Source organism: Periplaneta americana, chromosome 10 (genome assembly GCF_040183065.1).
Source record: "Periplaneta americana isolate PAMFEO1 chromosome 10, P.americana_PAMFEO1_priV1, whole genome shotgun sequence".
NCBI lineage: Eukaryota > Metazoa > Arthropoda > Insecta > Blattodea > Blattidae > Periplaneta > Periplaneta americana.
Genome location: NC_091126.1, coordinates 183,105,662 through 183,118,273, shown reverse-complemented (window position 1 = coordinate 183,118,273; position 12,612 = coordinate 183,105,662). Strand labels below are relative to the sequence as shown.

The window sequence follows — 12,612 nt, the reverse complement described above, 5'->3', positions numbered from 1 at the left end:
GGGAAATCCGCGGCAGAAAGACAACGTGAATATAAACTTCGTCTGAAGAAGCAAGGATGGTATAAATGGCAAGGAAAGAGACACGTTGAAAATAGTTCATGGAGAAGAACAGTCAGTTATTGTGAACATACATAACAGCCATGGGTATTATGCAAAATATAAACTGTGGTTAGTGTCACCATATCATAATAGCTAAGACGGTTATTGGCAAATTGTTAGGAACGTGCCTGGATAATGTAATACTCTCGAAGTTTTTTTATTTAATAATAATAATAATAATAATAATAATAATAATAATAATAATAATAATAATAATGGTTTAGTTAACCTGGCAGAGTTAAGGCTGTACGCCCTTCTCTAACACTCAACCACAAGTAAAACTGTGTTAGAAAAAACACTACAAATTTACAAAGTACATTACAATTTTACACACAAAACTGAATAAGATAATATTAATATAATGTAAACAACAAGTAAGTGGAAATCAGACATAATATATAACATACAGACAGAAAGGAAAAAGCATAATAAAATGTGAACAGTAAATAAAAAATAAATGAGACATACAAAGTATAAAAAATAAGACAATTATTGATGATAATAATAATAATAATAATAATGATGATAATAATAATAATAATGATGATAATAATAATATAATAAATAATAATAATAATAATAATAATAATAATAGAGTGAAGTACAAAGCATGCAATGAATACAATATTTTTAGGTACACACAGTAACGAAAATTATTATTATATATAGCTCAAGTTATCTCATTATAGATATACCGTTATCAGGAAATATGAAAACAAAAAGATAAAATAAGTTAAATATCACTAGAACATAAAAAAGAATATGTATACATGGAAACATGCAATACAACATTTTTCATAATAGTAAGTTAGTTTGGCAACTCGTCATAAGATAATTTTCTAACTTGGATTTGAAAGATTTCAATGTTCGACAGCCCTTGACTTCAGGTGGCAGAGAGTTCCAGTGACGAGAGGTAGCAACAGTGGAAGATGAGGAATACAGAGATGATGTGTGAAGTGGAATTTCTAGCGTGTTATCGCGTTGTGATCGAGTATTAATATTATGATACTGAAGAGAGTATGAAAACTGGCAAATAAATAAGAAGGGGATGAAGTGTGCATAATTTGATATAAGAGAGAAAGCGAGTGCAGATTTCTCCTCTCATGTAACCTAAGCCATAATAACTTCTCGAAAGAAGGTGAGATATGATCATAGTATCGAACATTACAAATGAAGCGGACGCACGTGTAATGAACACGCTGTAGTTTCTGAGCAGAATCAATCCTGAGATCACTGAACAAAACGTCGCAATAATCGAAGTGAGGTAGAATGAGTGTCTGTACCAGCGTCTGTTCTGATTCAGAGGAATACATCATGGCGGATAGCTGCTAGACACGTGTTATTACGCTCCGACTTAGTTGATTATTAGCAGCGGTTTTGGAGTGCATTATTATTTGAAAGTGCTTAAAAGTGTCGTGGTATATAATTTTGTGTTATTTCGCATTCGATTTCTACGACAAAATGGGTGGAAATAGCAATAATAAGAAGTCATCTCCCAGCCAGTTCTCCGAAGAAGCTGTCCGACGCGTCATGGTGGAAGCGTTGAAAGATCCCGGCATGCTGCAGGTACTGACGCAGGCCATCAGGACCGCCATTGTGGAGGACTTGAAACAAACTATTGCTGAAAACAGTGCTGTGATAGAAAGCCTGAAAACAGCTCTAGAGGAGAAGGACAGGCACATTAGGCAGCTCCAGATGAAGGTGGACGATCTGGAGCAATATCAGAGGCGACAGTGTTTACGGATTTTCGGTGTGAGTGAAAGTGAGTCTGAGAACACGGACACTATCGCCATTGACGTGGCTTCTAAAATAGGAGTACAATTAACTGAAAGTGATATCGACAGAAGTCACCGAGTGGGGCGAAGAAACAGTGATAGGCCTCGGCCTATCATTGTCAAATTCGTCAGCTATAGAAAGAGGGCTGAGGTATTCAGAAACAAAAAACTGTTAAAGGGTAGTCTTGTTACCGTCCGTGAAGACCTAACTAAAGCCAGGCATAATCTGTTAAAAGAATGCATAACTAAATACAGCCTGAAAAACGTGTGGACACAAGACGGAGACATTATTGTCAAAGTAGGCGAGCACAAACACAGAATTAAATGCCCAGAAGACATGATCTGAACGAGTCGGCTGCGTAAAACTAGTAAGGCAACTAATTTTAATATACTGCAATATTCAATCTATATTAAATTTTACTCTATCAGTAACTTTACGTAATAATTAATTCCTTTTCATTCTTATTTTTATCATTTAGTACTGTAAATTTAAGTCACTTTAACTTTTACTATATAATAACGTTATTTATTAATTAATTATTTTTCTTCTTCATATTCTTTATCATTTAGTACTGTAATTTTAAGTTATTATTGCTAGAAAATAATTTAAAAACTTGAATTGCATATAAGTTGGTACCATTGAGAACAAAAAGCAGCATGTTCACCTGACAGTCCCTGAGGTCAGTGTACAGAGACCGGTCCCCTCTATTAACACGAACAATAGCAATCCTACCTGCCCACTGCCCTGTACCGCAGACATACTCAAGGCTGCGCTTTCTTTCTCTCCTTTGTCACTTAATGTTGTTCACGTGAATGCTCAAAGTCTGTTGTGTCATTTTGACGAATTTTCTTCTATCTTCTCACCTTTAGACATTCACGTTATTCTTATCTCCGAATCTTGGTTACATCCTAATCTTTCTTCCACTCTCGTAAACCTTCCTGGCTATACGCTTTGTCGTAATGACAGAGAGGGCAAGAGAGGCGGAGGGGTGGCTGGTTATATTAGATCCGATTTGCGACCTAAAATTATTCATCATTCTCCAAGCCAGTACTCTGCCAAACCCGAGTTCATGTTCGTCGAAATTTGCACCTTATTTACAAAATGTCTAGTGTGTGTCGTATATAAACCCCCACATATATATGACGTAGATGATTTCGAAACCGCCTTACTAAACGTAACGCCGCAATATGAGAACGTTATAATCATGGGCGACTTCAATTCAAACTTACTTGACTTACATTCTAGTACGACTAAAAGACTTAAATCATTCTTTCAGTCCCTTGATATGGTAATCCTACCCCTAGCTCCCACACATCACACGGAAGGTACAGACACATTACTGGACTTGATAATTACTAACAATGCCGACAAAATACTGACGCATGGACAGTTGCCTGCACCAGGACTATCAGGGCATGATATCATTTATCTATCGTTTAATCTGCAGTGTCCTAAATCGACTCCTAGAGTAATTACTTACAGGGATATCAAAAGAATAGATGATATTGCACTGAAAGAAGACGCTGCGCAACTTCCATGGCACATGATCTGGACATTACGAACTGTAGACGAGAAAGTAGACTTATTCAATACGTTAATACTTCAACTTTATGACAAACACGCACCATTAAAGACCAAACGTACCAGAAAGACCCCAGCCCCTTGGATGACGACTGAAATACGTAGCCTGATGTCCGAACGCGACTTAGCCTATAGGAAATACACCCGCAATAAAAACGACGAATATTTTAACTTATATAAACACCTAAGAAACAGAACGACTCAACTAATAAGAAACGCTAAACTGAAATACTCCTACAAACTTATAGAGCCCAACACAACCCCTTCCGAGTTATGGAAAAATCTGAAGGTTATTGGACTTGGAAGGGCTAGTGAACAAGCAGACATACCCATCCCACTTGACCGATTGAACGAACACTTTGTAAAGGACCCGACCTTAAACAACACAACGAAACAAGACACAGTTTTGCCTGACTCAGCTCCCCCAACTCGAGACAAATTCTATTTTACTGACGTCACTCCTATTGACGTAATGAAAGCCATCCGACGCATCAAGACGAAAGCTCAAGGGCCAGACAACATTAGCATATTACTCATACAGAAAATACAAGACATAGTAATACCTACAATTGCACACATATTCAATAGTTCCTTAATCACTTCAACTTTCCCTAAAATATGGAAGCAAGCTTTCGTTCTTCCTCTTCCAAAAGTCAAAGTTCCCACCGACCCGAACGACTATAGACCAATCAGTATCCTGCCAGCCATATCAAAAGCACTGGAAAGAATCGTACACAGACAAATTACTAACTACATGAACGAACACAAACTATTCGACAAGTATCAGTCAGGTTTCAGAGCTGGACACAACACAAGCACTGCTCTACTTAAAGTGACAGAAGACATTCGTGAAGCAATCGACTCTAATAAAGTAACAATACTAACACTTCTTGACCTTAGCAAAGCTTTCAACTCTGTAAATTTTGACATGCTCACCCATAAATTGAGAAATCTGCATTTGTCAGAGACTGCTGTGAGTTGGTTCGAATCCTACTTACGGGAAAGACAACAATGTGTTGTATCCGGGAATCGAAGCTCTTCCTGGCTTAACATAACATCAGGTATACCACAGGGTTCGGTACTCGGACCATTGTTGTTCACAATATATGTCAATGATATTACATCTCATGTAAGGCATTGTAACTATCACTTGTATGCTGACGACCTTCAATGCTACATCTCTTCCCGCTTAGATCAAATAAATGACGCTATAGATAAATTGAACGAAGACATTGACTCGATTGTGACATGGACAAAGAAATTCCATCTTAATATCAATCCTGGAAAGACACAAGCAATCATATTAGGACACAAACGGCAAACCGACGCTGTAAAGCACCTCGACATTTCCCCCGTTAAAGTAAGTACAGTGCATATCCCTTTCAGTTCTTCGGTAAAAAATCTTGGCATTCACATGGATAATAATCTCAACTGGGACATGCAAATCACAGAAACCTGCAGAAAAGTACACTCTATTATTCATGTGCTAAAAAGGATAAATGTTCATCTTCCCTCTTGCTTAAAAAAGTCCCTTGTGCAGACCCTTGTATTTCCCTATTTTGACTATGCTGACATTTTACTGACTGACCTTTCCAGCGACAACAAAATTAAACTTCAACGTGCTCATAATTTGTGTGTACGTTTTGTAAGCAATGTTCGTAAATATGATCATATTACCCCATCCCTGGAAGCAATAGGTTGGCTTAAACTAGATAAGAAAAGAAATTTACATTCACTTCTCTTTCTCTTCGAAATCTTGAACTCTTCTATTCCTTCGTATCTGTCGTCTCGCTTCACTTACCTTTCTTCCCACCACAATCTGAACACACGCTCTCGCCATGAAACAATACTAACAATACCATCCCATTGCACCTCCTCATACTCATTCTCTTTCACAATAGCCCTGCCAAGACTCTGGAATTCGTTACCTGCTAGCATCAGGGACTGTCGAAATAAAATTAAATTCAAACGCAAACTTACTAGGCACTTGGTCAGTAATTGAGACTCGTTCAGACATGGTTTCTTGTAAATAGTTCTTTTAATCTACCACAAAATATCTCAATATCCGGTAATTTCATCACTATAGAATTTTGTTATTGTAGGTTTAATTTGTAATTTAGTAAATACAAAAATATTCTTTGTTCTTAACTTCTATGATAAAATGTCTAGCTTTCATTAATCAGGTATTCTTGTCGTACTTTAATTTTTATTGTAATTGTAATTGTAAATTTAATATTAATTGTAATCTTATTGTTCATGTTATAGTTGTAACCCCTGGTAGAGGGGCAGAGAAGGCCTGACGGCCTTATCTCTACCAGGTTAAATAAATAAATCTTTAATCTTTTAATCTTTAATGGATAATGATACAATCTTTTTAGTGAATGGAGAATAGAGAATGCCTTCTTACATGTATATTTAATATGTGTAGCCCAATTGAGATTAGATTCGAAATGCACTCCGAGATTTTTTATGGTAAAAGTAAATGGGATGATTCTTTTATTCAGTTTCACAGGTGGAATATTCAGGTCATTGACATCAGGAATTAATCTACGGTTCGTGAACAGGATAGTCTGTGATTTACATGCGTTTAGGTTAAGTCCAAATTGTTGAGACCAGGTAGAGATGGAATCAAGATATTCATTAAGACTATTAATGCTGTCATTTAGTGCATCAGGACGGGCTGAAATATACAATTGAACGTCATCTGCATATATTTGATATCTACAGTGCTTAAATGAGTTAGAAATTTCATTTATATAAATAGAGAAGAGCAAGGGGCCTAATACTGACCCCTGAGGAACTCCTGTGTCTACAGTACGCCAGGATGAGAAACGATTATTAGATATGACACGCTGCTGGTGGCGGCCAGTTAGGTAGGAGTACATCCAGATGATAGCACTGTCAGAAAGATGTAGTGTTTGTAGTTTAGTCAATAGTAGATCGAAGTCAACAGAATCAAAGGCTTTGCTATAGTCCAATAAAACTAGTACAGTAGCCTGTCGTTTATCCATGGCTGTGTGTATATCTTCAGTAACATTCAACAAAGCAGTAGAAGTGCTATGGTCATTTCCGAATCCTGATTGTAAAGGGTCTAAAAGATTAAATTCTATTAGATAATCTGACAACTGCTTATGAATGATGCATTCCAGGGCTTTAGATAAAACAGGAAGAATGGAGATTGGCCTGTAGTCTTCGACAGAAGTAGGTGAATTTTCTTTAGGAAGTGGATGTACCAAAGCTGTTTTCCAAAGTTGCGGATAAGCAGACATGATAATTGAAGAATTGAAAATATGGGTTATTACGGGAAGCACGACATCGACTAACTTATTGATAAAGACTATGTTTATGTTATCAGTGCCTTGTGCTTTAGATTTAATGCTTTTAAGAGCCCTCCTTACTTCAGAATCAGTAATGTGCGAGAAGAAAAATTTTTCGCAAGAAGGAGGGGGATTATCTAGGAGAGTATTAATTGTATTTAGTTTTGACTGTTTTTCAGGTCGTATAGCGGGAGGTGAGGTAAAGTATTCATTGAGTTTATCAAGTGGTACGTTTATAACTTCAGCTTCTGATGCTTTTTTCCCTACTCCCATGTAACGTAAGTTATTCCAAAGACAGCGCGGGGGAATGGACAGGTCGACGAGACTCAGGGCGTGACGGCGTTTAGCATTCCTAATGCATTGTGTGGTTCTGTTTCTAAGTTTTTTTATAGTTGTTGAAGTTTTCGGCAAATTTGTTGTGTCTGTGCTTCCGGAAAGCAGTGTCACGTGACGTCATAAGATTACGAATACTGTCATTCAGCCATGGGGTGGGTCAGTGGGTGATACGTCTCTTCTTTAAAGGTGCATGTTTGTCGAGTAATTGTATTACCATGTCATTAAAGGTGGCAACTGTTTCGTCAACTGTGATTAAATTAAAAATAGTATGCCATGGCATTTGTAGGGCATCAGAAGTTAGTTGGTCATTGTCAATGCGTTTTGATCTTTGTAAGTAATTACCTTAGCTGCATTTTATGGCACTGTAGAGAGTACTCTGCAAAAATAAGATCATGACCAGATATTCCTGGAACTGGTAACTGTCCTGAAGTTAGACTTCTATCAGGATTATTCGTAATGATTAGGTCAATTAAAGTACCGGAAGTAGGTGTGTGGTGGGTAGGAATGAGTGGAAGAAATGTTAGATTGAGAGTTCGAACAAATTACAGAGTTGATTAGTCCCATTTGACCTGACAGCCAGAAGATTAATATTGAAATCCCCCATAACTAAGACATGTTCATATTGCAGTAAAAGATCGGCTAACGGGCTTTTTAAATCAGATAAATGTCCAGCATTGGGAGGCTTATTAATAACTACTGCTAAAAGACATTTATGAAGACTTGCTTGTATTTCTACAAACAAATATTCAGGGGTCGTAATGCATCACCTTGTGATTTTAGAATAATTTTAGGGTACAGATCATTCCTAATATATGCGCAAACTCGACCCCCCCTTGCTTGTATAATCTATCATTTCTACATAAAGTATAGCCGTTTAAGTGAATGAGTGAGAAAGACAACGAGGGTTTTAGCCACATCTCGCTAACAAGAATACATTGGACATCTATATTAGTGAAAATAGAAGAGAATTCTGGAAGTGTGGTATAATGCTCTGAGAATTCAAGTGTGCTATTTTCAAAGATTTGGGGTCAGATGAGACAGACTGCTTTAACAGCTGAGATAATAGAGGGGTTGGGGAGGATGACAGACAAGTGGATAGAGCTGTGGGAACAGGTTGCTGAGAGGAAGCAGGGTCAGAGAGGCTAGACTCGCCATCAGCCTGAGGGCATGCCACAGAAAGGGGGGCTATGTAGGCAATAGTGCCAACTTAACTAAAAATAGACAAAATTTACAAAGGTAATGCAATGTAACTAAATATAGTATTAATACAATAATTAATAATTGGTACTAAATTATTAAACTGTTACTTTCGTAATGTAACAAACAATTTATGAGGAGTTGCTTTGACTTATTAATTATGTAACTTCTTTTTGCATCGCCGCGTTTCACAATGATGACGCCATCTTGAGTCCATACGTTGGATTGTCCAAATTTGGTTATCGCTTCACGTAATATGCTGTGGCGAGTTTTCATTAAGTCTTCGCGAATTGTCCAACCAGAATTTTTTAATTTTCTTTTGTTTTGGAAGACCTCGCTTCTCTTCCTATAACAGCGAATTTTACGATTATTGGCCTGGGTCGATTTTCGTCTCCTACCAACTCTATGACTCCTATCAATGTTTGCTAGACTCAAGTCCACCCCAACCTTCTCGGCCACACTAATAGCTAACACGTCGGTGTCCTCATTATTGTTCTCACCCACACCAAAAATATGCAAATATTGGCATCACTGATATTGTTCTAAATCATCCAGTTTGCATTCTAGCTCCTCGATCCAACGATCTTTTTGCTCCAGAGCACTTTTGAAGTCACTAATTAAGTCTTTGTTGAAGTCAAGATTATTTCTCTTGACAGATTAATTTTTATGCACCTTTTTATTGTTTCTCCATCAATGAATTGTTTTACATTATGGGTGAATTCAAAAGAAATTTAACAATAGCTAATATTCGATCATGTTGTCTACATTCTTGTTCTCTTGAATATTATTTATTATTGCCTTTCTTAAGGCCATTTAATAGATTTGCATATTCAGGGGAAAAAAAATCATATTTAATATTCTGCACAAATTTCATGTAGATAAGATTCCTTCAAAAGTAGTAGACTGAGTACAAACAACATTTTAACTTATCGTACATTTTAATTTAGCATGTTCTTTATCATAGAAGGAGTAATGTTGTATATTAAATTTATAATCGTGTAATAGGCATTTTGAACATAACATAAAAAGTATGGTATGTTCTAAAAAGCAAACGAATTCGTCTTCCCATTACACATAATAAAGTCGTTTTTAACTTTTACACACATACACACTGATTTGATAAGCAACGATTTCACCACTGATAATTCACCACACCTAAGAGTTGGTAAACTAGAGTTCGGGAGGAAAGGGGAGTAATAATTGATGTCACACTGCGCGATAAGTGCTGTCAAGTTCAGTTCGACACCAATCCTCAAATGACACATCAATGTCTATGGCTGTTGACAGTATTTAACTACACAAAAACAGCTATGTTATGAACTTGAGAAGTATGTAATATCTGCAATATTTTGTATCATTTAAGGTGCATGTTAGGCAAGTGTTTCGGAAAAGATATTATTAAAGTTTGAACTTGAAACTAATGGCCCCGGGTTCAAATCCTGGTTGGGACAAGTTATCTGATTGCAGTTTTTTCCGGGGTTTTCCCTCAACCCATCAAGAACAACAATATTAATTGTAATCTTATTGTTCATGTTATAGTTGTAATCCCCTGGTAGAGGGGCAGAGAAGGCCTGACGGCCTTATCTCTACCAGGTTAAATAAATAAATAAATCTAATCTAACAACTGCTAGGTAACTTTAGCGCTGGACGCTGGACTCATCTTGCTAGCATTATCACCTTCATCTAACTCAGATGCAAGATAATCATAGCAGTTGGTAAAGTATCATAAAATTACCAATTATAAAAAATTTATGTTACTACTTATCAAGTTTCATGCTATTTTGTAATATTTGAGGTTCCATAATATGGTATTAAAAATAGAATTCAGATATGTCAGTCAGTCACAGAAAGAGGTCAGTCAGTTACATAGCCTTCTTCGGCAGTAACTTCATTACCAATCGAAGTTTAACAGATTGTTTTTAATTTAAACAGAAGTTTAAAACTTCCTCTCCAAACAATATTTTGGAAAAACTTTATTAGGAATGACATTTCAGAGAAATTTGAGGAGAACCATGTTCACCTGAAGATAGAGTTGACATTTATGTCAGTCACACACATTTTGAAAGTAAATAAATATACTTTTTCTTTGAAAGTCGTTTTATATATATAGCTTAACTGTACACTTTCCTTTATCAAATCATGAGATGACACATTTTAATTTCAATCTATTAAACAATATAGGTAGACATTTTGCTGCCAAAATGTACTGTAAATGTCAGTCAATCACACGTGGAATTGCTCTTTATTAATATTAACTGTGAGGTTCCGTGAATCATAATTCTCATTGACTCTACCACGAATTTTAAACACTACTTACCAGAAAATTTACTCTGGATATGTTACAGGTGACATATAATGTACAATGGAATTGTGTTATATTGTATACTGTTATGTGTAATATTATTCATTATTTCAGGAGCCATCACTCTTTGCAGTGGCCAAGTTACTAGAGACTGGATTGGTAAACTTGCCCCGTGTTGAGGTATTGTGGAGACCTCTTACTAATCATCTTCTTGAGGTGTGCCAGCATCCACACATACGAATGCGAGAATGGGGTGTAGAGGCTGTTACATATCTCGTGAAGGCTGCTTTGCAGCACAAATATCAACCTCCACTTCGTGACAACCAGGTTTGATAATTATAAGCAATGTAATGCAGTTTTTCAGAAAAATTTTAAAGTTTTATAATTGAGGACTGAAAATGTCAAATATGGTAAGTATGAAAATCGGTGAAATGGAATAAATACCAAGGACAATTCATTGCTAAGAGCGCTTAACTAAGTGTGTGGTGCAAGTAGTTCAAAATTTCAATACTTGCACTTCTGAATGACCTGCAAAAGTCATTTTCATCCATTCTCTGATGCACACAAACATGTTTTATTCCCGACAAGTTGGCTGCTATAATTTTGGGGTACATGTGGCAGACACGAATGATTGTTACATGTGTATATATGCCTGAGAGCACATCAGAATAAGAAGCAAACGAAATTGCCTCTTGCTTGTTTCGAGTTCTCAATCTTTAAACTCTTACAAACAAGAACAATCTTATCTAAACTGAGCAGAATAAGAACTGTATGGTTGTGTGTTTTTGTTCATGTATCTAGTGGCAAAAGGTGTATTCAAATCCATGCAATATAAATTTTTAACATCTGGTCACAGCTATTTAGCATGTAACAGATTTTGCACTTACAGAATAGTGCAAGAAAATAACAAGTTGTATAGTGCCCGAAGATGTTGAAAAAATGATTGCAGGTACTGACTACCAGCAGTCTTTCCATGTTGTCAGGTTGTTAGAGGATTATGATGCAGCTTCTTCGCAGCTACTTAATACAGCAAAACTTCACATATCATCTGCCTCAGTCATTAAAATAACAGATGATAAACCTGCTGTAGTGAAAGTCTTAGTGAAAGTGAATTATAGGAAAGACATAGTATATTTTTTAACTGGTTATTTTAGGACACTTTATCAATTGCTATAGTTATCTAGCATTTGAACGAGATGGTGATAATACCAGCGAAATGAATCCAGGATCCAAGCGCTGAAAGTTACCCAGCATTTGTTCTTAATGGGCAAAAAAAAAAAAAAACCTCAACCAAGTAACTTGTCCCATCCAGGATTTGAAACTGGGCCCACTCGTTTCATGGTCATGCATGCTACCATTACTCCACAGTGGTGGATAATATAGTAAATCTCTCGATGATAGTGAAGTCGAATCATAGGAAAGACATAGTGTGTTAAAAAGAAGGAAAATCACTTGATAATAGTGAAATTCAATCATACGAAATACATAGTGTGTTAGAAAGAAGGGAAATCTCTCGATGATAGTGAAATTGAATAATAGGAAAGACATAGTGTGTTAGAAAGAAGCAAAATCGCTTGATGATAGTGAAATTCAATCATACGAAATACATAGTGTGTTAGAAAGAAGGGAAATCTCTCGATGATGTAATTCAGTTTGTTTCATGCTAGAAAAACAAAAAGGGACTGCCTGATGAGAAAAGAAAAAGGCATTGAGAAATATGTGGGATTACACATATTGATAAACAGTAGAAACCATTTTATGTGAAACTATGTAACAGTAGCTAGTGCTAGCTATAAAAAATGTAATAGGTATTTTGTATTAATCCATTAAATTAAACTAAAAGTAGTAAATATAGTAACTATAAAACAAGAAGGGACTGCCTGATGAGAAAAGAAAAAGGTATTGAGAAATATGTGGGATTATACATATTGATAAACAGTAGAAACCATTTTATGTGGAACTATGTAACAGTAGCTAGTGCTAGCTTTAAAAAAAATGTAATGG

General features: G+C 36.2%; 1 protein-coding gene across 17 annotated transcripts in view; it reads left to right on the top strand.

Moving 5' to 3' along the window:
- The window catches only part of mon2 (Mon2 homolog, regulator of endosome-to-Golgi trafficking), a 272,572-nt gene that overhangs the window by 110,885 nt on the left and 149,075 nt on the right, over positions 1–12,612 (top strand). For all 17 annotated transcript variants that reach the window (XR_011334650.1, XR_011334648.1, XR_011334647.1 and 14 more), the window contains one exon: positions 10,723–10,935. Coding sequence is in view for 9 of the 17 variants with exons in the window: in XM_069838580.1 (XP_069694681.1) it covers positions 10,723–10,935 (213 nt within the window). In the remaining 8 variants the exon portion in view is untranslated. The remainder of the gene's footprint in view (positions 1–10,722; positions 10,936–12,612) is intronic.